The sequence below is a fragment of the Erithacus rubecula genome (genome assembly GCF_903797595.1).
Source record: "Erithacus rubecula genome assembly, chromosome: 31".
Taxonomy (NCBI): domain Eukaryota; kingdom Metazoa; phylum Chordata; class Aves; order Passeriformes; family Muscicapidae; genus Erithacus; species Erithacus rubecula.
The window spans coordinates 1,386,061-1,411,374 of record NC_136682.1 but is presented as its reverse complement, the minus strand read 5'-3'; the positions used below and the strand labels follow the sequence as shown (position 1 = coordinate 1,411,374).

The 25,314-nt window shown below is 63.7% G+C and overlaps 3 protein-coding genes across 6 annotated transcripts; 1 reads left to right on the top strand and 2 right to left on the bottom strand.

The window, feature by feature from the left end:
• Positions 1-1,145: 1,145 nt before the first annotated feature.
• Positions 1,146-7,927, top strand: CACNB3 (calcium voltage-gated channel auxiliary subunit beta 3). Of its 3 annotated transcripts, XM_079329285.1 has the most exons (14): positions 1,146-1,326; positions 1,476-1,568; positions 4,286-4,408; positions 4,491-4,613; positions 4,690-4,805; positions 4,871-4,935; positions 5,027-5,046; positions 5,269-5,349; positions 5,544-5,602; positions 5,687-5,796; positions 5,883-6,034; positions 6,109-6,204; positions 6,286-6,435; positions 6,792-7,927. In XM_079329285.1, exons 1-14 carry the CDS (start codon positions 1,285-1,287, stop codon positions 7,074-7,076), a joined length of 1,515 nt encoding a protein of 504 aa, XP_079185411.1. In that variant the 5' UTR covers positions 1,146-1,284; the 3' UTR covers positions 7,077-7,927. The 3 variants fall into 3 exon arrangements, with proteins under 3 accessions (XP_079185411.1, XP_079185413.1, XP_079185412.1); XM_079329287.1 differs by lacking the exons at positions 1,146-1,326; positions 1,476-1,568 and adding an exon at positions 2,616-2,678; XM_079329286.1 differs by lacking the exons at positions 1,146-1,326; positions 1,476-1,568 and adding an exon at positions 3,083-3,213.
• Positions 7,928-8,116: 189 nt separating this feature from the next.
• On the bottom strand, positions 8,117-16,153 carry DDX23 (DEAD-box helicase 23). The gene is given in 18 exon segments (XM_079329282.1): positions 8,117-8,687; positions 9,195-9,369; positions 9,474-9,582; positions 9,669-9,820; positions 10,841-11,083; positions 11,164-11,341; positions 12,409-12,554; positions 12,653-12,694; positions 12,696-12,879; positions 13,393-13,536; positions 13,616-13,728; positions 13,801-13,934; positions 14,016-14,154; positions 14,647-14,712; positions 14,841-14,937; positions 15,051-15,149; positions 15,254-15,456; positions 16,052-16,153. Coding segments are annotated over 17 exon segments (2,448 nt in total). The 5' UTR covers positions 16,052-16,153; the 3' UTR covers positions 8,117-8,463.
• Positions 16,154-16,774: 621 nt separating this feature from the next.
• RND1 (Rho family GTPase 1) lies at positions 16,775-25,162 on the bottom strand. Of its 2 annotated transcripts, none has more exons than XM_079329310.1 (6): positions 24,984-25,162; positions 24,813-24,900; positions 21,868-21,977; positions 19,520-19,654; positions 17,494-18,053; positions 16,775-17,121 (listed from the first exon to the last, which is right to left on the bottom strand). In XM_079329310.1, exons 1-5 carry the CDS (start codon positions 25,101-25,103, stop codon positions 17,808-17,810), a joined length of 699 nt encoding a protein of 232 aa, XP_079185436.1. In that variant the 5' UTR covers positions 25,104-25,162; the 3' UTR covers positions 16,775-17,121; positions 17,494-17,807. The 2 variants fall into 2 exon arrangements, with proteins under 2 accessions (XP_079185436.1, XP_079185437.1); XM_079329311.1 differs by having other exon boundaries at positions 16,775-17,104; positions 17,565-18,053.
• Positions 25,163-25,314: the final 152 nt, after the last annotated feature.

The window sequence follows — 25,314 nt, the reverse complement described above, 5'->3', positions numbered from 1 at the left end:
CACAGCCTTGCACACACAGCCCTTGCACACGCACCCTTTACACACACACAGACACTCGCAGGGGCGCACAGCCCCCCTTATCCACACCCCACACACTTCAAAGACAGTCCCTTGTACCCACACGTAACTCACCCCTTGCACACACAGCTTTACACACACACAGCCCTTGCACACACCGCCCTCACCTCCATAGGCACAGTCCGTGCACACAGCCCGTTACACACCCCTCACACAACCACAGCCCCCCTGCACGCACCCTCACCCTTACACACTCCTTACACACTCCTTACACACTCCTTACACACTCACAGCCCCCCTTGTATGCACACGCACACACCTTGCAGATGCCCCCACATTTCCAGGCAGCCTCATGCCCAGCTTGGCACAGGGGACCCCCTCACTCCCCCCCGTACCCCACGAGTGACCGTGGGTCCAGCCCTGCCCTCCCCCCATGGCAGAACCTCCCCGTGCCCCCCCTTTCCCTCCCCCGCAGCGGCGGCGCCGGGCCGCGCACCCCCCCCCACCCCCGCCCCGGCGCCGGGCCCCGGGGAGCGCTGATTAATCATTAATTAGGAGCCGCCGGCGGGGCCGTGTCCCTGCGGCCCCACGCGGAAGTCCCGCCGCGCGGGGGAGGGGGGGGCCCATCCTGGGGCTCCGTGGGGCTCCCAGTCCAGCCCCGGCCCGCGGTCCCCTTCTACCCCTCCGGTCCGGTGATGCTGCAGCACCGGAACCGGCCGCCACCGTGGGCACGGCGGGGACACGGGGCGTGGGGTGGGTGGGCTGCGTCCCCCCACGGCCCCGCCTGCCCCACGCGCGGGTCTTTGGGGGCGTAACCCCGTGTGGGGGGATGATGGCCCGGCGTGGGGGTGGCAAAATAAACTGTGGAAGGGGCACGGTGTCTACGGGAGCCGTCCCGGTGAGATGCGGACGCAGGGACTCGGACTCTCGCATCCCTGCACACGCGTGGGCAGGGCCGCGGCGGCCCCGGGGGGGCTCCTCTTCCCCGGTACCGCGCGGCCGCTCACCGCAGCACTGCGGGTTGTGGGCAGGGTCCGTTCCCGGTGGCTGCCGGTGGCTGCCCAGCTGCGGGGGCGCGGACCGGCCGCCACGGGGATGGGCGCGGGGGCGGGCAGGCGGGGGCGGGGACGGCCGGGACGCCCCGGCGGCCCCGTGTGATGCGGAGCGCGGCAGTGGCGGCGGCGCGGCCCTTCCCCGCGGAGCGCCGCGGTCCGGTGTGGGGCTGCCCCGCCGGGATCCCCGGGGCTCCGGTGGGTGCCGCCGGGGATGTCCGCTCCGGCGCAGCCTGATGCTTCCGGCTCCTTCCAGGTGAGCGGACCGGAGCCCTCCCGGTCGTCGCGGGCCCCGTGCGGCCCGGTTCGGTTCTGCCCGCAGAGCCGGGGGCCGCCGGTGGCAGCGCGGCGGTGCGGCCGAGCCGCCCGGGGCTGCCCGGTGCTCACCGCTTGCTCTCGCCGCAGAGCCCCCGGAGGCTCCCGAAGCGCAAGAGCCGCTTCAAGCGCTCGGACGGCAGCACCTCGTCCGACACCACCTCCAGCATCCTCCGCAGGCAGGTGAGCGGGCCGGCACCGGCGCCTACACCGGCACCGACACCAGCACCGGCACTGGGGCGGGGCAGCTCCGCCAGCGCCGGGCTCGCCGCTGCTGCGGCTCCGCATTAAAACACGGACCTGGGGTGGGGAGCGGGGAGCGGCCGAGCATCTCCTACCCCAACCTCCGCACTGGAGGGAGCTACGGGGCCGCCTCCGCCCCGCCGCTCCCCCGGGACCGGGGCTGGGCGCCGGCACCGGGCGCCGGTGGCATCGCAACAGCCGCTCCCCGCGGCTAAAAATAGCGAGTGCTGCGTCAGGGCCGGGCCGGCGGCGGGCACCGGCACTGCGGCGCGGGGGGCGGCCCCGGGAAACTGAGGCAGCGGAAAGGGAACGGGCCGGGGGGGCGGTAGAAGGGGCCGCGGGGCTCCCCTCCCGCTCCCTCAACCGGAGCCCGGCCGGCTCCTCGCGCTGCCAGGGAGAGGCACGGACCTCCCGCCGCCCCCCAGTCGGTGCTTCGCTTTCCTCCGGCCCCGAGCTGCGCCCCCTCCCCGGCCACTGGCGGTGGAGCGGGTACCGGGGAGGCCCCGCGGAGGGCGGGGGGTTCCTGTAGGGGCGGCCCCAGGAGGCGCAGAGCGGCCCGAGCATCCCGTGTCCCTCGTGGGGTAGCACCTCCTGCTCCGGTACTCGCCGGTACCCCCAGGGACCCCCAGGGACCCCGCGCCCCGGCTCAGCACCCGGCGCGGCCCCTTCAGCACCTCGGAGAGGGCCCGGCTGGGCCCCGCCATGTGCCCGGTACCGGGCCCGGTGCTCAGTGCCTGGTGCCCGGTGCGAGTGACCGCGGTCGGTCCCGCCGCTGTCCGAAGCCTCCACCCCACCGAGCGCTGCCCCGATGTCCCCGTGCCGGCCGTGAGCTGTCCCGGGCCGGTCCCGCCTGGGCCGGTCCCGCTGCGCGGTAACGGGGCGGGCCGGTCCGGTCCCCCGGGGCCCGTCGCTGCCCCCCTCCTCGGGGGCGGGGGGGGGGGGTGCGGCGGGGGGGCGGGAGCGGCTCCGGCCCCGCCGCAGGGCTCGCCCTGCAGACGGGGCTGCTGCCGGCTCGGGGCAGGACCGGAGCCGCTGCACCGGAGCATGGAGGTACCCACCGGGACCCCCCCGCCGCCGCCCCGAAACACCGAGCTGCGGGAGTCTGAACAGCCCCTCCGCCGCTGCCCCGGGACTCCCCTCTCACCCTGAGCTCTCTTAGCAAACTATCGCCCCCCCGGGCCACCGGGAGCTGCGCCGGTGACCCGCCCGGTGCAGCGCACCGGGACCGCTCGGGACTCCCGGTTGTCAGCACCGGGCCTCGCGGTCCCCACCGGAGAGGGGACAGAGCCCCTCGGCAGTAGCGGGAAGGGGGAACTGCGACCCCCAACACACATCCACCCACCCCCCCGCTCTGGCTGAGCGGCGGGGGCGGCTCCGTGCGCCCCGGGGGGGCGGTGGGAGTCGGGGGCGGGGAGGGGCGGGGAGGGGCGGTGGCGGCGGAGCGGGCAGGGCCAGCGGAGCCCGAGCCGCAGCCGGAACCGGAGCCGGTGCCGGTGGAGCGGGGCGGGGGGGCGCGGGCGGCTGGGCTCGGCTCGCCCCGTCTATGTCGTTTTCTGACTCCAGCGCTACCTTCCTGCTCAACGAGGTACCGGCTCCGGTACCGGCCGCGGTACTGGGGGAGGGGGGGGGGGAAGGGGGTGCAGTTTGGGGGGGAGCTGCGCCCCCGAGTTGGTGATGGCGCACGAGGGGGCTGTGCCTCGCGGGGGGGCCGTGCCCGGTGCGGGGTTCGTGCCCGGTGCGGGGGATGCTTTGCCGCCCCTCGGCTCTTTGTTCCTCGCCGCCGCCACCGCTCTCGTCCCCCGCCCCCACTCCGGCAGGTACCGCCGGGACCGGGACCGGGCGGGAAGAGAACCCCGATCCCCAGGGCCGGGGGCTGATGCTCCAGGCCGGGAGGGGCTGCATGGGGGGGGGTCTTGAATGAGGGGGGGGGCTCGAGATGCTGTACTGGGAGGCCTCATTGGGAATGATGGGGGTGTCGTACTGGGGGGCCGCACTGGAACGCTGCGGAACCATCCTGGGGGGATGGGGGGGTGGGGGATGCTCGGGGTGCGGTGACGATGCTGGGGGGACCGCGCTGGGGAGGCCATGTTGGGGGGGGCTGTGCTGGGAACCATCTTGCCCGCGGGGGTGCTGGAGGGGGTGTCCGGGCTCCCTCCGGTGTGAGCGGGCTGCGATGTGCAGGTTAGCGGGGGGGCGGCGCTGAGCTCAGCCCGGCAGGGCCCGGGGGGCCTCGGGGGGGGCTCAGCTACATCCAGGGACCTATAAATATTTCACCGCAGCTTCTGCGCCTGTTCCAGGCGCAGCGGGCGGTGGGTAAATACCGGCGCGGCGGGGAGGGGGAGCCGGGGGTGCTGGGCTGAGCACCCCAAGGTGGGGGGCGACAGGAGCAAGATCCACATCCCAGGGTGACAGGGATCATCTCCCCATCCCTGGGACTGCGGGGGTCTCCCCCGTAACCCCCCAGCAGGTGGGGGCTGCACCCAGGGCAGCTGTGCTGGGTGATGCTCCTTACACACCCGACTTGATGGCACCGTGGACCCCCACGGGCTGGGGGGTATCAGGGGGTCCCCTCCCGAGGCTGGCCCTGCCTCAGCACGAGGTCCCGCTTTGTGGGGGTTCCCCTCACAGCCCCCCGGCACTCAGCCCCCTTCCCCCAGGGCTCGGCGGACTCCTACACCAGCCGCCCCTCCCTGGACTCCGACGTGTCCCTGGAGGAGGACCGAGAGGGCGCCCGGCGCGAGGTGGAGAGCCAGGCTCAGCAGCAGCTCGAGAGGGCCAAGGTATGGATGGGGAGACACCCAGGGCACGGTCCGGGGGTGCTGCCAGGGCCCGGGGGTGCTGATCACCCCCCAAAACCCCCAGCACAAGCCGGTCGCCTTCGCTGTGCGCACCAATGTCAGCTACTGCGGGGCGCTGGATGAGGAGTGCCCAGTGCAAGGAGCCGCCATCAACTTCGAAGCCAAAGATTTCCTGCACATCAAGGAGGTCAGTTGGGGTGCTGGGGGGGCTGTTCAGGGCCAGGCACCTCCCCTGGTCTCACCTCTGCCCTGTCCTCACCCAGAAATACAGCAATGACTGGTGGATCGGGCGCCTAGTGAAGGAGGGGGGGGACATCGCCTTCATCCCCAGCCCCCAGCGCCTGGAAGCCATGAGGCTCAAGCAGGAGCAGAAAGCTAGGTAGGGCTGGGACCCCCTGGCCCACCCCAGGACCCCCAACACCCGCTGACCCCCCTCTTCCCTAGGAGAGCTGGCAATGCCTCGGGCCTCGGCGACAGCGGGAGCCGGCGATCGCCTCCCCCCTCCTTAGGTAAGGACAGATCTTGGCCCAGGGGGATTGTGGGGGTCCTGAGGGGGTCCCCACTTTACTGTCACCAACATCTGTCTCTTCTCTCCCCAAGCCAAGCAGAAGCAGAAGCAGGTGAGTCCCAGGTGCAGGGCTGTGCCCTGGGCAGGGGGAGGGGGCTGAAGGCAGGGCCAGTAGTGGCTGTTTCTGGGGTGGGGTGGGAGCAGAGACCCCTCTCTGTTCCCTGATTGTGGGGCTGGGAGGGCTCCAGGGTGCTGTGACTCTCTAGAAAAGGCTCTTTGACACCTTTCTGGCTGGAAAGCACAGGGCACTGACACACCCCCTGTACCCCTGCAGACGCAGCACATCCCACCCTACGATGTGGTCCCCTCCATGCGGCCCGTGGTGCTGGTGGGGCCCTCACTGAAAGGATATGAGGTATGAGGGGGATGCAGGGTGGCCTCGTTGTGCCCTCAGGGTGGTGGCCTGTGCCCCTTGTCCCTTCCCTGCCCATGGTGTGCTGGCAGCAGGCAGATGGCAGGGCTGAGGGCAGCTGGCAGGGTGCTGAGTGGCTGCCACCTCCCTGCTGGTGCCATCTGCCGTGGCTCACCGGGCTGGCGGCCCCACGGCAGGTCACCGACATGATGCAGAAAGCCCTCTTCGATTTCCTCAAGCACAGATTCGATGGCAGGTGAGATTGTCACCCCACCCAGAACCCCCCTCCTTCCATGCCCTGCAGCTCCCCATGTGCCCACTGTGTCCCTGTGCTCCCCAGGATCTCCATCACTCACATCACAGCTGACCTGTCCCTGGCCAAGCGCTCCATCCTCAACAACCTGGGCAAGCAGGCGATCCTGGAGCGCTCCACCACCCGCTCGAGCATTGGTGAGGGGCCAGGCTCACCCTGGGGGTGCAGGGACCCCCCCCCAGGGCCAGCCCAGCCTGACACGGCCCCCCCCATGTCCCCCCAGCCGAGGTGCAGAGTGAGATTGAACGCATCTTCGAGCTGGCCAAGTCCCTGCAGCTGGTGGTGCTGGATGCTGACACCATCAACCACCCGGCCCAGCTGGCCAAGACTTCCCTGGCACCCATCATCGTCTACGTCAAGGTGTCCTCCCCCAAGGTGAGGGGTGGCCACAACTCTGGGGGGTCCTGGCTGTCCCCTGTGGTGCTGTCACTCCCCTGTCCCCTCACCAGGTCCTGCAGCGGCTCATCAAGTCCAGGGGCAAGTCCCAGGTGAAGCACCTCAATGTGCAGATGATGGCAGCTGACAAGCTGGTGCAGTGTCCCCCGGTGAGCCAGCCAGACCCCCGCCCTGGGGATGCCTGGGGGGAACCCAGAGCCCTCCCTGACCCCTCTCACCTGCCCCCCCAGGAGCTCTTTGATGTGATCCTGGATGAGAACCAGCTGGAGGATGCCTGTGAGCACCTGGCTGAGTACCTGGAGGTTTACTGGCGTGCCACCCACCACCCGCCACACGCCCCCCACGCTGTCCCCTCACCCACGGGGCTGCCAGGCCTGCAGGTAATCCCAGGGACCCCCCCACAAGGGGAGGGCATGGTGGGGGCACACAATCCTTCACTGTCCCCATGGGGACTCAGCCCAGGAGTGCTGGGGAGCCCCTACATTGTCCCCACAACCCCCTCCCTGCTCCCCACGGGTACAGGGGTCCATGAACAGAACTGGGGACACACAGCCCCATTCTGTGCTCTTTGTGGGGATCAGCACAGGGATGTCCAGGCTGGGGGTGAGACATGCAGCTCCCCAACCCCCTCCCTGCTTCCCACGGTGACCCAGCACAGGGTGCCAGGGCCGGGGGAAGGGGGGGGGGGCACACGCGGCCCCCATCGCGCCGCCCCCCAGCCCCTCCCTGCCCGCAGAGCCAGCAGCTGCTGGGGGAGCGGGGCGAGCACTCGCCGCTGGAGCACGACAGCCTGATGCCATCGGATGAAGCGGGGGACACCTCGCCCCAGCCTTGGGGAGCCACATCCCAGCGCAGCTCGAGGCACCTGGAGGAGGAGGAGGAGTACGGGGACCCCTACCCCGACCTGTACCAGCCCCACCGGCACCACGGCAGCGGTCCCGGCACGCCGGAGCGCCCGAGCGAGCGCAACCACGACAGGAACTGGCAGCGCAGCCGGCCCTGGGCCAAGGACAGCTATTAGGGGTGGGGAGGGGGGGGCACGGCTGGGAACCGGCCCCCCCAAACCCCGGGCGGTCCCCGCCTCGCCCCAGCCCCGCGCTGGGGGTGCTCAGACAATCGAACTCCGCACCGGCAGCTTCCTCTCGCCCGGCGCCCCCGGGCACGACTTCAGCCATAAGCACAGCGGGGGCGGGGGGCCCCGGCGGCCAGGATGCCCTGGGACTCCCCGCCGAAGTTTTGGGGAACCTGGGGACAGACACATGCCTTCGCCCTGCCTCGGTGTCCCCCCACGGGCTCTGCATCACAGGTCGGCTCATTCTCTGCAGGGCAGCTGCCATGGACAGTGGGTGCTCCCCCCCCTCAAAAAAAGGGGAGGTAAGGAGGGGTGGGGCAGTTGTAGCAGCACCCCCCACCCCACACAGACCCGAGGAAGAAAGGGAAGGTGCCTGCTCACCCCCAGGACCTGGCCTGACCCCTCCCCACCCCTGCATGGGACCCCCGGGAGGAGTGGGTCACAGCACTCACTTCGCTCTGCACCGATTCCCCCGCCCCGGCCACTGCAGCCACCTGGCTCCTGCCCCCCGAAATGGGGAGGACAGGGGGGGGCTGCACGGGGTGTGGGGGCTGCTCCACGCTTGCACCCACTGCCCTGTCCCCGATGTCCCCACGCTGTCACCGCACGTCACCACAGTCCTGTAAATACGGCACCCACTGCCCTCGGCCGGGGGTCCTGGCGTGGGCTGAGCCCCCCCCGCGGCCATTACTGGTGGGGAGGGGGGGGAATGGGCTGGGGGCCACAGATTTGTTACAATTTCTTTTGTAGAAAGCACTGATTTCCCTGTAATTGGTTTCAGAAACACACGAGTGCTCAGAGGTGGTGTTTGTGTCTGTGGAGGGGACATGGGGGAGCCTGGGAGGGGTGGGAGAGGGACAGTGCTGGTGGGTGCTGAGCACCTCAAAGTGCTCCTCTGGGCACTGCTGGCTTTTGTCCCCATGGGAGGTGACATCCAGGGGCTGGGCAATGGCACCCAGGCAAGGGAGAGGACGAGGAGGTAACGCCGATAACGCTGCTGCCGGTTTATTCCCTGCAGCCTGGAGCTTCAGCTACAAAAAAACCCCAAAAACCCAAAGGATGAGGTGCAGACAGTTCCCAGAACAGCCCAAAAAACCAGCCCCACCCTGGCAGCAGGGAGGGACCGGCCCCCAAACAGCCTCCAGCAGCTCCACCGCTCCATGGGGAAGGTGGGGAGGGGGACCGGGAGAACAGGGGGGATATTTTGGGATAATCCCAGCGCCAGTCTCTGCTTGTGGGCAGTCCTTGGGTTGCACAAAGAGCTGGGAAAAGAACAGCCAGAGCAGTCCTGGCAGCCTTGCTGGTCCTGTTGTGATGAAGAGGGGCCAGTGGGGCCTCAGGCGAAGATGGTTTCCTCCCGCCGCTTCTTGGTGAGGATGGTGCCAGGTTTGTGCTGGGCATCGGGGTGGTTGGCCAGCTCGGGGGGGCACGAGGACACGGGGCTCTCCAGGATGGCCTGTTTGAGGTCGTAGAACACAGTGGAATCCTCCTTGGTGAGGAAGGTGATGGCCACACCGCTCTTCCCTGCTCGGCCCGTCCGCCCAATGCGGTGGATGTAATCTGGGGGAGGAAAATGAAGGGCTCAGTGTGGACAGTGCCAGGGCTGGGCACTCCCTGCAGCTCCCAGTAACCAAATCAGACACACCCTGCACTCCCAGTACCAGGGCTGGGCAACCTCTGAACTCCCAGTAACCAGATCAGACACCCCTTGCACTCCCAGTAACCAGGTCAAACAGCCCCCTGCACTCCCAGTACAAGGGCCAGACACCCCATAGCCTCCTGGGTGTGGCAGCACCAGGGCTGGGCATCATCCCACTCCCTCATCACTGGGGCTGGGCATCCCCTCCATGCCAAGAACCAGGGCTGGGCACCTCTGCAAGCCCCTTGGTGAGGGTAGCACTAGGGACAGGCACCCCCTGCACACCCAGTAACAAGGCTGGGCAACCTCACAGCCTCTTCAGTGTGGCACCATCAGGGCTGGGCAACCCCCCAAAATCCCTCCAGTGCAGGTACCACCAGCATGGGCAGCACCAGAGCTGGGCACCCCCTGAGTGCCCCCAGGCTCACCCTCGATGTTCTTGGCCATGTCGTAGTTGACCACCATGGAGACGTCGTGGATGTCGATGCCACGTCCGGCCACATCTGTGGCCACCAGGATGTCCTTGGCCCCGGCCTTGAGGTTGGAGAGGGCGAACTCTCGCTGCTCCTGGCCTTTCCCACCGTGCAGGGTGCAGGCATTGTACTGTGGGAACACAGGGGGTGTCAATGGGGAAACACCAGGGAGTGCCAGGGGTTGAACTGTGGGGACAAGGGGGACAGGGTGACCCCCCCCCAGCCCAAACTCACCCCCATCTTCTCCAGGGACTTGGCCAGCACATCGCAGCCCTTCTTCTGATTGACAAAGATGATGATGGGTGGGTCGAATCCCTGTTCCAGAATGGCCAAGAGCTTCTTCCTGTAGAAGACAGGAACAAGAGACAGAGATGCTGAAGTGCCCTGCAGAGTCCCCTCCACCCTCCAACCCCCAGGCCCTTTCCAAACCTCTTCTCGGACTCGGACATGAGGAAAACCTTTTGTTCCACCCTCTCGTGGGGTTTGCCGGCGGAGCCGATGTAAACCACGGCCGGGCGCCGCAGGTAACTGCGAGCCAGGCGCTCCACTGCCGGCGGCATGGTGGCTGTGAACATGACAGTCTGCAAGGAAACAGAGCTGTCAGCTGGGAATGGCCCTCCCGTGAAGCAGGGTGACCCTGGTAGGGCAGGGAACATCCCCTCACGGAGCAGGAACATCCCACAGTGAGATAGGAACAACTCTGATGGAGTAGGAATGTTCACCCCCGTGGAGCAGGAACATCACCCATGGGCAGGCACATCCCCAGTGAAGCAGGAATGATCATGGTAGGGCAGGGAACATCCCCCCCACAGAGCAGGAACATCCCAAAGTGAGGTAAGAATGACTCTGATGGGGCAGGAATGTCACCCTCTCCCCATTCCCCCTTCACCCAGTGAAACAGGAATGACCCCAGTGGAGTAGGAGTGTCCTCCCATGGAGCAAAAACATCCCTCAATGAAGTAGGAACAACCCTGGTGTGGCAGAAACTTTCCCCATGGAGCAGAAGTAACCCCCAATGAGGCAGGAACGACCCCAGAAAGGTAGGAATGTCCCACCATGGAGTAGAAACATCACCCACCCATGGGGCAGGCACATCCCCAGTGAAGCAGGATGATCCTGGTAGGGCAGGGAACATCCCCTCACAGAGCAGGAACATCCCAGAGTGAGGTAAGAATGACTCTGATGGGGCAGGAATGTCACCCTCTCCCCATTACCCCTTCACCCACTGAAACAGGAATGACCACAGTGGAGTAGGAGTGTCCTCCCATGAAGCAAAAACATCCCTCAATGAAGTAGGAACAACCCTGGTGTGGCAGGAACTTTCCCCATGGAGCAGAAGTAAACCCCAATGAGATAGGAATGACCCCAGAAAGGTAGGAATGTTCCCCCATGGAACATTGCCCATGGAGCAGTGACATGTTTCTGTGGGGCAGGATTGTCCCCCATGGGGCAAAAATGCCCCCTGGTGGGGCAGAACATTCCTACACAGAGCAGAAACGTGACTCCTATTCCCTCAACCTTTCCCCAAAGACCCAAATTGTTTTTGTCACCCCTTCCAGCCCCACAGGAGCTCTCCTAAGCCCTCCCTAGCCCACACCCACCTGTCTGTACTTGTGCTTCCCAGACTCAAAGTTGGCCAACATCTTCTCAGGGTCCTCAGCCTCATCAGTGTCAGGTTTCTGGTTGGTGACAGGCATGTGCTCCAGGATCTTCTGCACGTCGGGCTCGAAGCCCATGTCGATCATGCGATCGGCCTCGTCCAGCACCACGTAGGTGCAGCGGCTCAGCACCAGGTACCGGTTCTCCAGCACGTCAATGAGCCGGCCCGGGGTGGCAATGACAATCTGGGGGGGTCAGGGGGGGTTGGGGGGAGCAGCCCAAGGCTGAGCTGCCCCCCTGGAGCCCCCCAAGGCCCCCCACTCACCTCGCAGCCCATGCGCAGCCGGAAGCCCTGGTCCTCGCGGGAGATGCCGCCGATCACGGCCACGGTGCGGATGCCCAGGGGTTTCCCAAATTTGATGGTTTCTTCCTCAATCTGCTGGGCCAGCTCACGGGTGGGGGCCAGGATGATGGCGTAGGGCCCCTGGTCTGACTCCTCGATGCTGCAGCGTGGCAGGATATGGCTGTGTCACCCACAGTGCCACATGGGTGCCCTACAGTGTCACCTCGTCCTCTCCACCATGTCATCCAGTATTCCTGCCTCAATCCCTCTGTAATGTCACCCTGTTACCTGCACAGTGCCACCCTGTCCCAACCCCTCTGCAGTGTCACTCCATCCCCTCCACCCTGTCACCCTGTAATCCAGCCTCAATCCCTCTGTAGTGTCACCCTGTCACCCCATCCTGTCACCTCCACAGTGCCATCTCATCCCAACTAAACCCTGCCACTCTACTGTCACCCTGTAACCCTGTCCTGACCCCTCTGCAGTGTCACTCCAGCACTCCAGTCACCCTGTCACCCTGTCCCAGCCCCTCTGCAGTGTCACCCCAGCACTCCAGTCACCCTGTCACCCTGTCCCAGCCCCTCTGCAGTGCCACCCCAGCACTCCAGTCACCCTGTCACCCTGTCCCAGCCCCTCTGCAGTACCACCCCAGCACTCCAGTCACCCTGTCACCCTGTCCCAGCCCCTCTGCAGTGCCACCCCAGCACTCCAGTCACGCTGTCACCCTGTCCCAGCCCCTCTGCAGTGCCACCCCACCACTCCAGTCACGCTGTCACCCTGTCCCAGCCCCTCTGCAGTGCCACCCCAGCACTCCAGTCACCCTGTCCCAGCCCCTCTGCAGTGTCACCCCACCACTCCAGTCACGCTGTCACCCTGTCCCAGCCCCTCTGCAGTGCCACCCCAGCACTCCAGTCACCCTGTCACCCTGTCCCAGCCCCTCTGCAGTGCCACCCCACCACTCCAGTCACCCTGTCACCCTGTCCCAGCCCCTCTGCAGTGCCACCCCAGCACTCCAGTCACCCTGTCACCCTGTCCCAGCCCCTCTGCAGTGTCACCCCACCACTCCAGTCACCCTGTCACCCTGTCCCAGCCCCTCTGCAGTGCCACCCCAGCACTCCAGTCACCCTGTCCCAGCCCCTCTGCAGTGCCACCCCACCACTCCAGTCACCCTGTCACCCTGTCCCAGCCCCTCTGCAGTGCCACCCCAGCACTCCCCCTGCCCCGCACCGGTCGATTTTGGGCAGGGTGGTGATCCACACGAGCAGGGGGATCAGGAACGCCGCTGTCTTGCCGCTGCCGGTCTCGGCCACGCCGATGATGTCGCGGTTCTGCAGCCCGATGGGGATGGCCTGGCGCTGGATCGGGGTGGGCTCCTGCCAGGGGGGGGAGCAGGTTGGGAGCAGAACTTTCCCCTCTCTGAATCTCTGACACCCCTTTTTCTCCCTCCCCATCTCCCCCTCTCTGTGCCCACCTTATATCCACATTTGTCAATGACCTCCAGGATGTGGGGGGGGCAGGGAGGAATCCTTCCAGGAGCGGATGGGATTGGGGATCTTGCCCCCCTTGGTGGTGATGCTGTAATCCTCACGGAAGATGCGCCAGTCCCTGTCTGTCATCTCATCCAGCTTCTTCTGGGACCAGTGCCGGTCATCCCAGCGCTGCTTGGCCTCCTTCTTCCGCAGCTTCCGCAGCCGAGCCCTGGCAGGAGGGATGGAGGGAGGGAGGAAAGGGAGAGAGGGACAAGGAAAGCAGGGTAGGGAAAAGGATAAACAGAAAGGTGAGAGGGGGATGGGGGAAAGGGAGAGAGAAATGTGAGAGATACAAGAAAGCAGGATGGGGAAAAGGGGATGAGGGAAAAGGTAATGTGGAAAAGGGAAAGGGAAGGGGAAAAGGGGATAAGGGAAAAGGGAAGAGGGGAAAGGGGATGGGGTAAATGGGATAGGGAAAGGAGAATAAAGGAAAAGGGAATGAGAGAAATGGGAGAGGGAAAGGGAATGGGAAATGGAAACGAGGACAGGCGGATGACGGTAGGGTAAAGAAAGGAATGACAAAAGGAAGTGAGGAAGGGGAAGGAGAAAGGGGATAAGGCTCACCCTGTGCCTCTAAAACCTTTCTGCCAAATTCCTGCAGGACCTGCTGCAGCCCAGCTCCACATCTTAGCCAGGACCCCACACACCCCTCAGCACCCTCCCAGCTTCCCCAAATTCTTACTCCTCCTGCTCCTTCTCCTCCAGCGTCCGTCTCTTCTCCATCAGGTCCCCATAGAACCGCGACTGCTCCCGTTTCTGCTGCTTCAGGTCGATGCCAGCAATGAAGCCACGGCCCAGCAGCTGCACCTGGTGCCTCTCCTTGTACCTGGAGCAGGGTGGGAGTGTCAGGAGCAGGGCTGGGGGCTGCCCTGCACCCACAGGGACACCCCCAGCCCAGCACTCACAGGGGGTTGTAGTCGATGGACGTGTCCTCCGACGCGTCCCACTCGAACACGAACTTGCGGTCGTTGAGGTGCCGCGTGCGCCGGCGCTTCTTCACCCCGCCCAGGTACCGTTCCTGCAGCACCCCAGACTCAGTGGGACACCCCCATCATCCCCCCCAGCCCCTCAGCCCAGCCCCCAGCCCCACCTTGATGGCGTGGAGCTCTTTGCTCTTGTCCTTCTCCTCGCGGATTTTCTGCCTGCCCTCCTCGTCCTCGGTGCCGTTGGTCTCCCTCTCCATGCGCTCGCGGCGCTCCCGGCGCTCGCGCTCCTGGGGGTCTTCTGGGGAGCAGGGGAAGGGGCTCAGAGCCAGCACTTGCCACGAGGGACGGGAGGAGGGGGGCGACAGGGATGAGCCCTTACCCAGCATCTTCCTGCCCATCTCCTGGAATTGTTTCCTCTTCTTCCTCTCCTCCTCCAGCAGCCGCTGCCGCTCCTCCACCTCCTGCTGCCGCCGCCGCAGGGCCTCGGCCTCCCGCTCGGCCTTGGACAGGAACTTGGGCTGGGAGGAGAGAGAGGCAGCATCACACTGGGCCAGGCTGCCACCCCCGTGCTGCTGAGGGTCCCCTCAGGTCTCTCCTCTCCCTCCCAGGATCCCCCAGACCTCTCCACTTCCTCCCAGGGGTCTCTCTGCCCCCTCTCTATGTCCCCCCAGTTCTCCGTTCCCTCCCAGGGTGTTCTCTGTGCCCCTCATCAGACCCCTCAGCCTTCCCATTCCCTCCCAAGGTCCTTCTGCTCCCTCCTGGGGATCCATTAGGCCTTCCCTCTCCCTCCTGTGCCCTCCCTGGCCTGCCTGCCCTGTACCCTCCCAAGTCCCCCAACCCTCTCTGCTCCATCCCATGATCTCTCCTAGAGTTTCCTGGCACTCCCTGCTTCCTTCTGGGGTTCCTCTGTATCCCCAAGTTTCCCAACCTTCCCTGGGGTCTTTCCTGCAGTGTCCCTGCAAATATCCACACCCCCAGCAGAGAGAATAGGCTCCTGTTGCTGCTCCCACCTTGGCTTCTGCCTCCTCTTCTGCCTTCTTCTTTGCCAGCAGCTCCTCCAAGGACAGTGGCTGTGCCTGGAAGTGAGGCCAGATCTCAGCACCACTCCCGGGAACATGAATCAATCCCCTGGAACCTTTCCACAGAGACCTGGATCTCCCCAGAGCACCAATCCCATCCAAACCCCATCCACCCCCCTCCTCACTTTCTCCTTCTTCAGGGCATTCTCCTCCTCTTCCTCTGCTTTCCGTGCCTCCCGATCCTTCCGAGACTTGGAGTCCTTCCCCCTGCCCGGGGACAAACTTCCAAGGAAAACAGCAGGGAATAAGACACCAGACAGAACTCTGGGGGATCCCCAACCTCCAAGGGATTTAGGGGACAGCAGGAACCCCTCAAAAAAAGCAAAAGGACCCACCTAGATCGCTTCCTGTCCTTGTCCCGCCGGTGCCCATCCTTGTCCCTGTCCCGATCCTTCTTGCTGCGGTCACGGTCCCTCTCCTTGTGCCGCCGATCCCTGAGGAACAGGGGGATCACAGCATGGCCCCGAGCCCTCACTCACCCTCTGTGGGGTTGTCAAAGCCCTTCCCAAAAACCCAGGGAGCCGCGGAGCCGCCTGACCTCTCTGCGGACTTGGAGCGGGAGCGGGAGCGCGAGCGGCTCCGCCTCCGGTCCCGGGATCGGTGTCGCTTCCGCTCCTTGGCCGGGGAGCTCTTGCGGTCCCGGTCCCGCTCCCTCTCCCGCTCAGGGGAACGGGAACGTTTCCTCTCCTCCTTCACCGGGGACGCATCCCGATCCTTCTTGTCTGCCAGTTCTCCGGCCATCTGCGGGGAGGGGTCAGAGAGGGGCTAAGGGGGGGACCCAGGGAGGGCACAGAGAGACCCCCAAGAAGGCGTGAGGAAAACCGAAATACCCCCGCGAGGAAATGGGGAGATGCTGGAGGAGTCGGGGAGGGAATAGACAGATGTCAAAAAGAAGCAGGGAGAGCTGAGGGACCCGGGGAGAGAGCAAAGGGACCCTCAGGAGGGAGTGGGGAGAGCCTGGGGGATCCCCGAGAGGGACCCCAGGGAAGAGCAGGAAGGGCTGGGGAGCCCCGAGGAGAGAACGTAGAGGGAAAGGGGGACCCCGAGAGGGCACAGAGGGACCCCAGGAAAAAACCGGGGAGAGCTGGGGGGCCCCGAGGAGAGAACGTAGAGGGAAAGGCGGACCCCGAGAGGGCAGAGGGGCTGAGGGACCCCGAGAGGGCTCCGGGAGGCCCGGGGGAAGCGGCGCCACGGCGCTCCAGGCCCTGCCCCTGCTGCCCAGTACCGGGGCTCTGCCTGGTGCCGTGGCACCAGCGCTCTCCAAGCCCTGAGCCCCGAGCAGGTCCCCCGGGTGTTGGCGCAATGCCCCCGCTCGCTCCCGCCGCTCTCCGCTCACCGCCGCGTCTCAGAGTTCAGCGCCGCCGCGCCGCCGCCATGTCTGCCGGGCCCGCAGGGCATGCCGGGACGGCGCGGGACTACAGCTCCCGGCAGCCTTCGCGGCGTTAGACTACAGCTCCCGGCATCCCCCGCGCGATCCCAGCGCCCCTGCGAGGCCACAGCACCGCCGCGATCCGTGATCCTTCCGCCGCGCGGCCGCTCCCCCCTCCCCCCTGCAAAGAGTCCCCGGGACGGTGTCCCCGCCTCCCCGAGCCCCCCACATCTCGCTGGGACCTCCTGCGTGCCCAAATGAGGCTTCGGGACTTTGTCCCCGCCGTCTAGAGAATCCCAAATGCTGGAGGGACCCTCCCGAGTCAGAGCCCCCCATGTCCCTGCACACCCCGAATTCCACGGGGATCCCCCCGAGTCAGAGCCCCCACTGCTCTGTGCACCCCAGACTCGCAGGGACCCCCAGATCAGTGTCCGTGCAGGAGCCCCAGACCCTCATTCACAAGATGGGGGGTCCCAGGCAGAGTCAGGGGCAGCAGGTGGGGGGACCCTTCTGGAACCCCCCAAAGACACCCCACCCCAAATCTTGCCTTCTGCACCAGCACCCAGGGGTGACAGCACAGCCTCACGTCAGTGTCACCATCACCAGTGACACCGACACACCCCAAAACTCCCACCACCCTCCAAAAACCAGGATCCCCACCCCCCCCAAAACACAAGGCCAGGCAGGGCTGCACGTAGGTAGGTGTTATATTTCTGATAATAAATAAGCTTTTTAATAACACTGACATGGAACAGAGACACCCCCCCCAAAGACAGTCCATAAAACAACCCCCCCCTCCCCAACCCACTAGGGTCCCCCAGGGCCAAGCAGCAGATGAGGGATGGGGTAGAAGGGGGAGAAAACAGGATGAGTCCATGGATGAGTCCCATGATGTGCACCCCAAACCCCACAGGGATCCCCAGGACAGTGTCCCTGTGTCCCCCAAACCCCACGGGGACCACCCCAGGCTGATACCCCTGAGGGTCTGGGCACCCCAAACCCCACAGGGACCATCCCAGGCTGATACCCCTGAGGGTCTGGGCACCCCAAACCCCACGGGGACCATCCCAGGCTGATATCCCTGAGGATCTGGGTACCCCAAACCCCACGGGGACCATCCCAGGCTGATATCCCTGAGGGTCTGGGTACCCCAAACCCCACGGGGACCATCCCAGGCTGATACCCCTGAGGGTCTGGACACCCCAAACCCCACGGGGACCATCCCAGGCTGATACCCCTGAGGGTCTGGACACCCCAAACCCCACGGGGACCATCCCAGGCTGATACCCCTGAGGGTTTGGACACCCCAAACCCCACAGGGACCACCCCAGGCTGATATCCCTGAGGGTCTGGGTACCCCAAACCCCATGGGGACCATCCCAGGCTGATATCCCTGAGGGTCTGGGCACCCCAAACCCCACAGGGACCATCCCAGGCTGATATCCCTGAGGGTCTGGACACCCCAAACCCCACAGGGGACCCCCCTGGATTGATGCCCCCAGGGGTCTTGTGCACCCCAAACCCCCCAGGAACTCCCTCAGAATTGGGGACCAGGTGAAAACACCCCCCAATCCCCCCCTCCCATGGGGGGCTGGCAGGGCAAAAGGTGCAAGGGGAAGGGCAGCACCCCCCATCCTCCTTTTGAGGGGAGGGTCTCCACCACCCTACCCACCCCTCCCACCCCATAGCAGTTGTGAGGGGGTGGGTAATTCCCTTTTCCCCTTCACATAACGGAGCAGCTTTTTGCTTTTTCCTTCTTGAAGGTGGAGGAGATGAGCTCGGAGCGGCTGGGGAGGTGCAGGAGTCTCTTGGAGAGGCTGCGGGCGGGGCTGCGGGGCGGCGGCGGCGCAGCCCGGCTCAGGCAGATGCCGGACACGGTCCGGAAGATGCTGTGCACGCTCTTCTCCGAGGTGAAGGCTGAGCATTCCAAGTATCCCTCGGCTCCCAGCTGCCTGGCGGCTGCACAGCCCTGGGGGCAGCGCCGTGTCACAGTTCAGAGACATCCACCGCCCCCCCCCCCCCAAAAAAAAATATCGGGATGCTTCAAGATGCATCCCATTGGAAATAGTAGGATGGGCCAAATTCACTCCTGAAAACACTGGGACAACCCAAACTCATCAGGACAGCCCTAATTCATCCCTGCAAACACTGGGACACCCCTAATTCAGCCCTGTACACCCCAAATCCCACCCCCACAAACACCAGGACACCCCAAATTCACTCCTGAAAACACTGGGACAACCCAAACTCATCCCTGCAAACACCAGGACACCCCAAACTTATCCCTGCACACCTGAAATCCCACCCCCACAAACACCAGGACACCCCTAACTCACCCTGCAAACACCAGGACACCCCTAATTCAGCCCTGTACACCCCAAATCCCACCTCCACAAACAGCAGGACACCCCAAATTCACCCCTGAAAACACCAGGACACCCTAAATCCACCTCCACAAACATCAGTTCACCCCAAACTCACCCCTGCAAACACTGGGACACCCCTAACTCATCCCTGCACACCCCAAATCCCACCCCCACAAACACCAGGACACCCCAAACTCACCCCTGCAAACATCAGTACACCCCTAACTCACCCCTGAAAACACCAGGACACCCCTAATTCACCCCTGCACTCCCCAAATCCATCTCCACAAACACCAGGACAACCTCAAACTCACCCCTGCAAACACCAGGACACCCCAAATCCACCTCCACAAACATTGGGACAATCCAAACTCACCCCTGCACACCCCAAATCCACCCCTGCAAACACTGGGACACTGCAAATCCCATCCCTCCAAACACCAGGACACCCCAAATCCATCTCGACAAATACTGAAATCCTCCAAAATCCCACCCCTGAAAACACCAGGACATCTCAAACTGACCCCTGAGTAAACACTGGGACACCCTAAATTGACTCCTGTGCAAACAGTGGGATCCCCAAAACCCACCCCCACATCAGACCATCAGGACACCCCAAAAATCACCCCAGCAAACATTGGGACACCCCAAACTGACCCCTGTGCAAACACTGGGATCCCCCCACACCAGACCTCTGAGACACCCCAAAATCACCCCCCACAAACGCTGAGATCTCCCCAAACCCACCCTCACATACACTGGGACACCCCAAAAATCACCCCCACAAACACTGGGACACCCCAAAATTACTCCTGTGCAAACACCAGGATCCCCCCACACTAGACCACCAAGACACCCCAAAATCACCCCCCACAAACACTGGGACACCCCAAAATGACTCCTATGCAATCACTGGGATCCCCCCAAACTCACCCCCACATCAAACCAATGAGACACCCAAAAATCACCCCCACAAACACCAGGACACACCAAACCCACTCCCAAACCAGACCACAGGACACCCCATCCCAATCCCAGCACCAAAAGCTGATTTTGGGGCCCTCCCCACCTGCTCATAGGAGATGGGTGCCTGTTTCTGGTGGGAGAGCTCCAGCAGGGTGCTCAGGTCTGTCCGTAGGTCTGTCTTGCACCCGATGAGCAGCACCCGTGTGTTGGGGCAATAATCCAGGATTTCTGTCTTCCACTGAGGGGTCAAGGCATGGAGATGCTCTCAGGGACAGGGGAACCCCAAAATCCTCTTCCTTTCACCCCAGAGAGTTGGTGTTTCCATGTGGCAGAACTCCATAGAAATATTCCAGGACAGTGTCCCCACATCCCTGAGTCCCCCAAATCCCAGAAATATTCCAGGACAGTGTCCCCATGTCACTGAGCCCTCCAAATCCCACAGAAATATTCCAGGACAGTGTCTCCATGTCCCTGAGCCCCCCAAATCCCATAGAAATATTCCAGGACAGTGTCCCCACATCCCTGAGTCCCCCAAATCCCACAGAAATATTCCAGGACAGTGTCCCCATGTCCCTGAGCCCCCAAATCCCATAGAAATTCCCCCAGGACAGTGTCCCCATGTCACTGAGCCCCCCAAATCCCACAGAAATATTCCAGGACAGTGTCTCCATGTCCCTGAGCCCCCCAAATCCCATAGAAATTCCCCCAGGACAGTGTCTCCATGTCACTGAGTCCCCCAAATCCCACAGAAATATTCCAGGACAGTGTCCCCATGTCACTGAGCCCCCCAAATCCCATAGAAATTCCCCCAGGACAGTGTCCCCATGTCACTGAGTCCCCCAAAATCCACAGAGACCCCCCTTGGATCAGTGTCCCCACATCTCTGAGCCACTCAAACCCCACAGAAATCCCCCCCAGGACAGTGTCCCCATGTCCCTGAGTCTCCTAAACCCCACAGAGACCCCCCCCCTTGGATCAGTGTCCCCACATCTCTGAGCCCTCCCAACCCCACAGAAATATTTCCAGGACAGCAACCCCACACCCCTGAGCCCCCCAAAACTCACAGAAATCCCCCCAGGACAGTGTCCCCACATCCCTGAGTCCCCCAAAACTCACAGAAATTCCCCCAGGACAGTGTCCCCATGTCCCTGAGCCCCCCAAATCCTATAGAAATTCCCCTAGGACAGTGTCCCCATGTCCCTGAGCCCCCCAAATCCCATAGAAATCCCCCCCAGGACAGTGTCCCCACGTCCCTGAGCCCCCCAAATCCCATAGAAATCCCCCCAGGACAGTGTCCCCATGTCCCTGAGCCCCCCAAAAACCACAAATATTTCCAGGGTCCCCACATCCCTGAGCCCCCCAAAGTGATACCCAAGGAGAGTGTGCCCCAGACCTGCATCCTCAAATCCCATAGGAACTCCCTGGCTCAGTCTCCTTGGGCACTACAAACCCCACAGGGACTTCCTAGGACAGTGTCCTGACAGTCCTGAACCCCCAAAATCCTGATGGGACTCCCAAGTGTGGCACAGAAACCCCTCCTGGGCCATGTCCCTGCATGCCTGAGCCCCCAAATCCCATAGGGACATCAGAAAACATCCCTGTGCACTCCAAACCCTGCAAGGATCACCCCAAATTGTTGTTCCCCTGCATCCCCCAAAGCTCACACGATCCCCTGGGCTGGTGTCTCCCCATCTCTGAGCCCCCCAAACCCCACAGGATCAATGTCCCTGTGTCTGTGAGTCCCCCAAACCTCACAGGGACCCCCTGGGTCAGTGTCCTCCATATTTCTGAGCCCCCCAAACCCTGCAGAGTCAGTGTCCCTGTGCCTGTGAGTCTCCCAAACCTCACAGGGATCCCCCTGGGTCAGTGTCCCCACATTTCTGAGCCCCACAAACCCCACAGGGTCAGTGTCCCTGTGTCTGTGAGTCCCCCAAACCTCACAGGGATCCCCTCAAACCTCACAAGTACCCCCCTGCATCAGTGTCCCTGCATCCTTGAGCCCCCCAAACCCCACAGGATCAGTGTCCCTGTGTCTGTGTGCACCCCAAACCTCACTGGGACACCCCCCCAGGTCAGTGACCCCACATTTCTGAGCCCCACAGGGTCAATGTTCCTGTGTCTCTGAGTCCCCCAAATCTCACCAGGAACCCCCTGCATTGGTGTCCCCACATCTCTGTGCCCCCCAAACCCCACAAGGTCAGTGTCTCTGTGTCTGTGAGCCCCCCAAACCCCACAAGGTCAGTGTCTCTGTGAGCACCCTAAACCTCACTGGGACCCCCCTGGGTCAGTGTCCCCAAATCTCTGAGCCCCCCAAACCCCACAAGGTCAGTGTCTCTGTGTCTGTGAGTCCCCCAAACCTCACAAGGAACCTCCTGGGTCAGTGTCCCTAAATCTCTGAGCCCCCCCAAACCCCACAGGGGGCCTGTCCTGGGGCCTGAGCCCCCTCCCCACCTTCTTGGCTGCACTGTCGAGGGTCTCGGGGCGGCTGACGTCGAAGCAGAGCAGGACGGCGTCCGAGTCGCTGTAGCACAGGGGCCGCACGTTGTCATAGTAGGGGGAGCCTGGGGGCAAAGGGGGTGTCACTGCTCAGCCCCCCACCCCAGGGACATGGGAAAGGGGGTCTGGCAAAGGGACACAGCCCCCTGTCCTGGCCAGGGTGGGGGCACAGCTCTAGAGCCCCCCAAAAGGGATAGAGACCCCTAAAACAGACACAGCCCCCCCCAAGAGACACAGCCCCATTCCTGCTTGAGGTGGGGGCACAGCCCTAGAGCCCCCCAAAAGGGACAGAAATCCCCAAAACAGACACAGCCCCCCTCATGCTCCAGGTGTGGGATACAGCTCTAGAGACCCCCAAAACAGAAACAGCCCCATTCCTGCCTGGGGTGAGGACACAGCTCTAGAGCCCCCCAAAAGGGACAGAGACCCCCAAAACAGACACAGCCCCCCCTCATGCCCAGGGTGTGGGATACAGCTCTAGAGACCCCCAAAATGGACACAGCCCCATTCCTGCTTGGGGTAGGGGGACACAGCTCTAGAGCCCCCCAAAACCCACAGCCCCTAAAAGGGACACAGGTCCCCTCCTGCTCAGGCTGGTGAGCAGCTCACAGCTCTAGAGAACCCCAAGAAGGACAGAGTGACACAGCTCTAGAGCCCCCTCAAAAGGGACACAGACCCCTCAAAAAGACACAAAGCCACCTCCCACCTGGGTGGGGTGTACTGACTTACAGAGCCCTCAAAAACAGACACAGCCCCACTCCTGCCCAGCATGGGGATTCAGTTGTGGAGAATCTCAACAGGGACAGGGGAGCACAACTCTAGAGCCCTCTAAAAGACACAGCACCTCAAAGGGGACAGGGGGACACACAGTCCTAGATCCCCTAAAAAAACCCCTAAACCCTATTTGTGCCTAAGGTGGGCACAACGAGCTCTAGGGTCCCCCAAAAGGCACAGAAACCCCCAAAACAGATAGATCTCTTCAATAGGGACAGATGGATACACAGCTCTAGATCCCCTCAAAAAAACCCCAAACCCTATTTGTGCTTGAGGTGGGTACACCGAGCTCTAGAGCCCCCCAAAAGGGGCAGAAACCCCCAAAACAGATAAAGCTCCTCAATAGGGACAGATGGACACAGCTCTAGAGCCCCCTAAAAGGGGAAGAAACCCCCAAAACACATAGAACTCCTCAGTAGGGACAGATGGACACACAGCTCTAGAGCCCCCAGAAAGGGACAGAACCCCCCCAAAATAGATACAACTCCTCAATAGGGACGGGGGACACACAGCTCTAGAGCCCCCCCCCAAAAAACCCAAACCCTATTCATGCCTGAGGTGGGCACACCGAGCTCTAGAGCCCCCTAAAAGAGACAGAAACCCCCAAAACTGATGCAGCTCCTCAATAGGGACAGATGGACACAGCTCTAGAACCCCCCAAGAGAGACAGAAACCCCCAAAACAGATGCAGTTCCTCAGTGGGGACAGATGGACACACAGCTCTAGATCCCCCCAAAAGGGACAGAAACCCCCAAGACAAATAAAGCTCCTCAATAGGGACAGATGGACACAGCTCTAGAACCCCCTAAAAGGGACAGAAACCCTCAAAATAGATACAGCTCCTCAATAAGGACAGATGGATGCACAGCTCTAGATCCCCCCAAAAGAGACAGAAACCTCCAAAACAGATGCAGTTCCTCAATAGGGACAGATGGACACAGCTCTAGATCCCCCCAAAAGGCACAGAAACCCCCAAAACAGATACAGCTCCTCAACAGGGACAGATGGACACAGCTCTAGAGCCCCCCAAAAGGGGCAGAAACCCCCAAAACAGATACAGCTCCTCAACAGGGACAGATGGACACACAGCTCTAGAGCCCCCCCAAAAGGGACACGACCCCTCTCGAGCAGGGGAGGGGGGCACAGCGCTGGAACCCCCCCAAAACGCCACCTCCGTGCCCGCAGCCCATCAACGTCGCATCGCGCCTTCACGAGGCAGCGGGAAATGGATTCCGCGGTGTTTATGTAACAGCTCCCCCCGCCCCCCTATTTTGGGGAGCCCCGGCAGCACCCAGGGGTGTCGGGGTGGGGGGAAAGCCGGAGGAGGGGGTGGCACACGCTGCCACCCCCCCTCGGGGGCACGGAGCCACCAGCACCGCACCGGGACTGCGGGGGACGCGGAGCAGGGGGCGAGGGAGTGGGTCAGTGGGGTGGGGGGGTGGGGGTCAGGGGTGCCCCTCCTCTCCAACATTCCCCCCCCCCTCGACCCCCCAAAGGCCTCGGAGGGGTTTCGCAGCCCAGACGCTCCGTGCACAGAATAGCAAAGAGGCTGCGCCAGCGCATCGCCATGGCAACCGGGGACCGGCGGGGACCCCCCCGCTCGGGGGGGACACTGCAGCACCGGGAAGGGCTGCCCCGAGACCCCCAACTCTTTGGGGTGCCCAGGGAAGGGAAACACCGGGCTCTGCCATAATTCACAAGCAGGACGCAGGGAGCATCCCGGACCCCACCCGGGGAGGCTCAGCGGTGTGGGGATCCCCCCAAATAAGGGGTTCAGCCTTCTGTGACACCCCCCAGTGTGTCCCTGGGGAGTACCTGCGACCCCCACACCTAGGGATATAACCCTAGACCTGAAGACCCCCAGCACCGTCACCAAGCCGGGATCACAAAACACCCCCGGCTTCCCAAAACATCACCGAGACCTCACTAGAGCCGCCCCCACCCCGCGCTGCAGGTCCCCAAAACACCCTCGGGACACCACAACACCTCACTGCAGCCTCCCAATCCCCCGAAACCCCAAAGCACCTTCCCCAGCAAATACCCCCCATCACTGCCCCCGCCCGCTCCACCGGGACCGGAGCCCCCGCCAGCCCCCCAAACATGCACCGCGCGTCTCCCTCCGGTACCGGAGGTGTCCCAGAGGCTCAGCTCCACCCGCTGCTCCTCGCTGGCCAGACACGCCGTGTAGTTCTCAAACACGGTGGGCACGTACGTCTGCAATAGCACCGAGAGCGTCAGCGCCCGGTCGCGCCTACCGGTGCCCGCTGCCGGTTCCCGGTGCGATGATCCGGGCTCACCTCGGGGTAGCAATCCTTGGCCAGCACCTGCAGCATGGCCGTCTTGCCGCACTGCACGTCACCCACCAGCACCAGCTTGCAGCGGGCCGGAGCGGCCGGTGCCGGCCTCCGCTCCCGCATGGCGGCAGCCGGCACAGACACCCCCCTCTGTCACCCGCCCACCGCCCTGCGCCCCGCCGCCGCAGCGCCCTTATATAGCCCACGGGCGCAGGTCCCGCCCACGGCGGCGGCCGCCCGCCAATCACGGCTGGGAATCCCGGAGCTCTGACCAATGGCGGAGAAGCAGAAGCGGCGGGAGCCGCCCCGTGGGGGTGGCAAGCGCGCTGTTGGC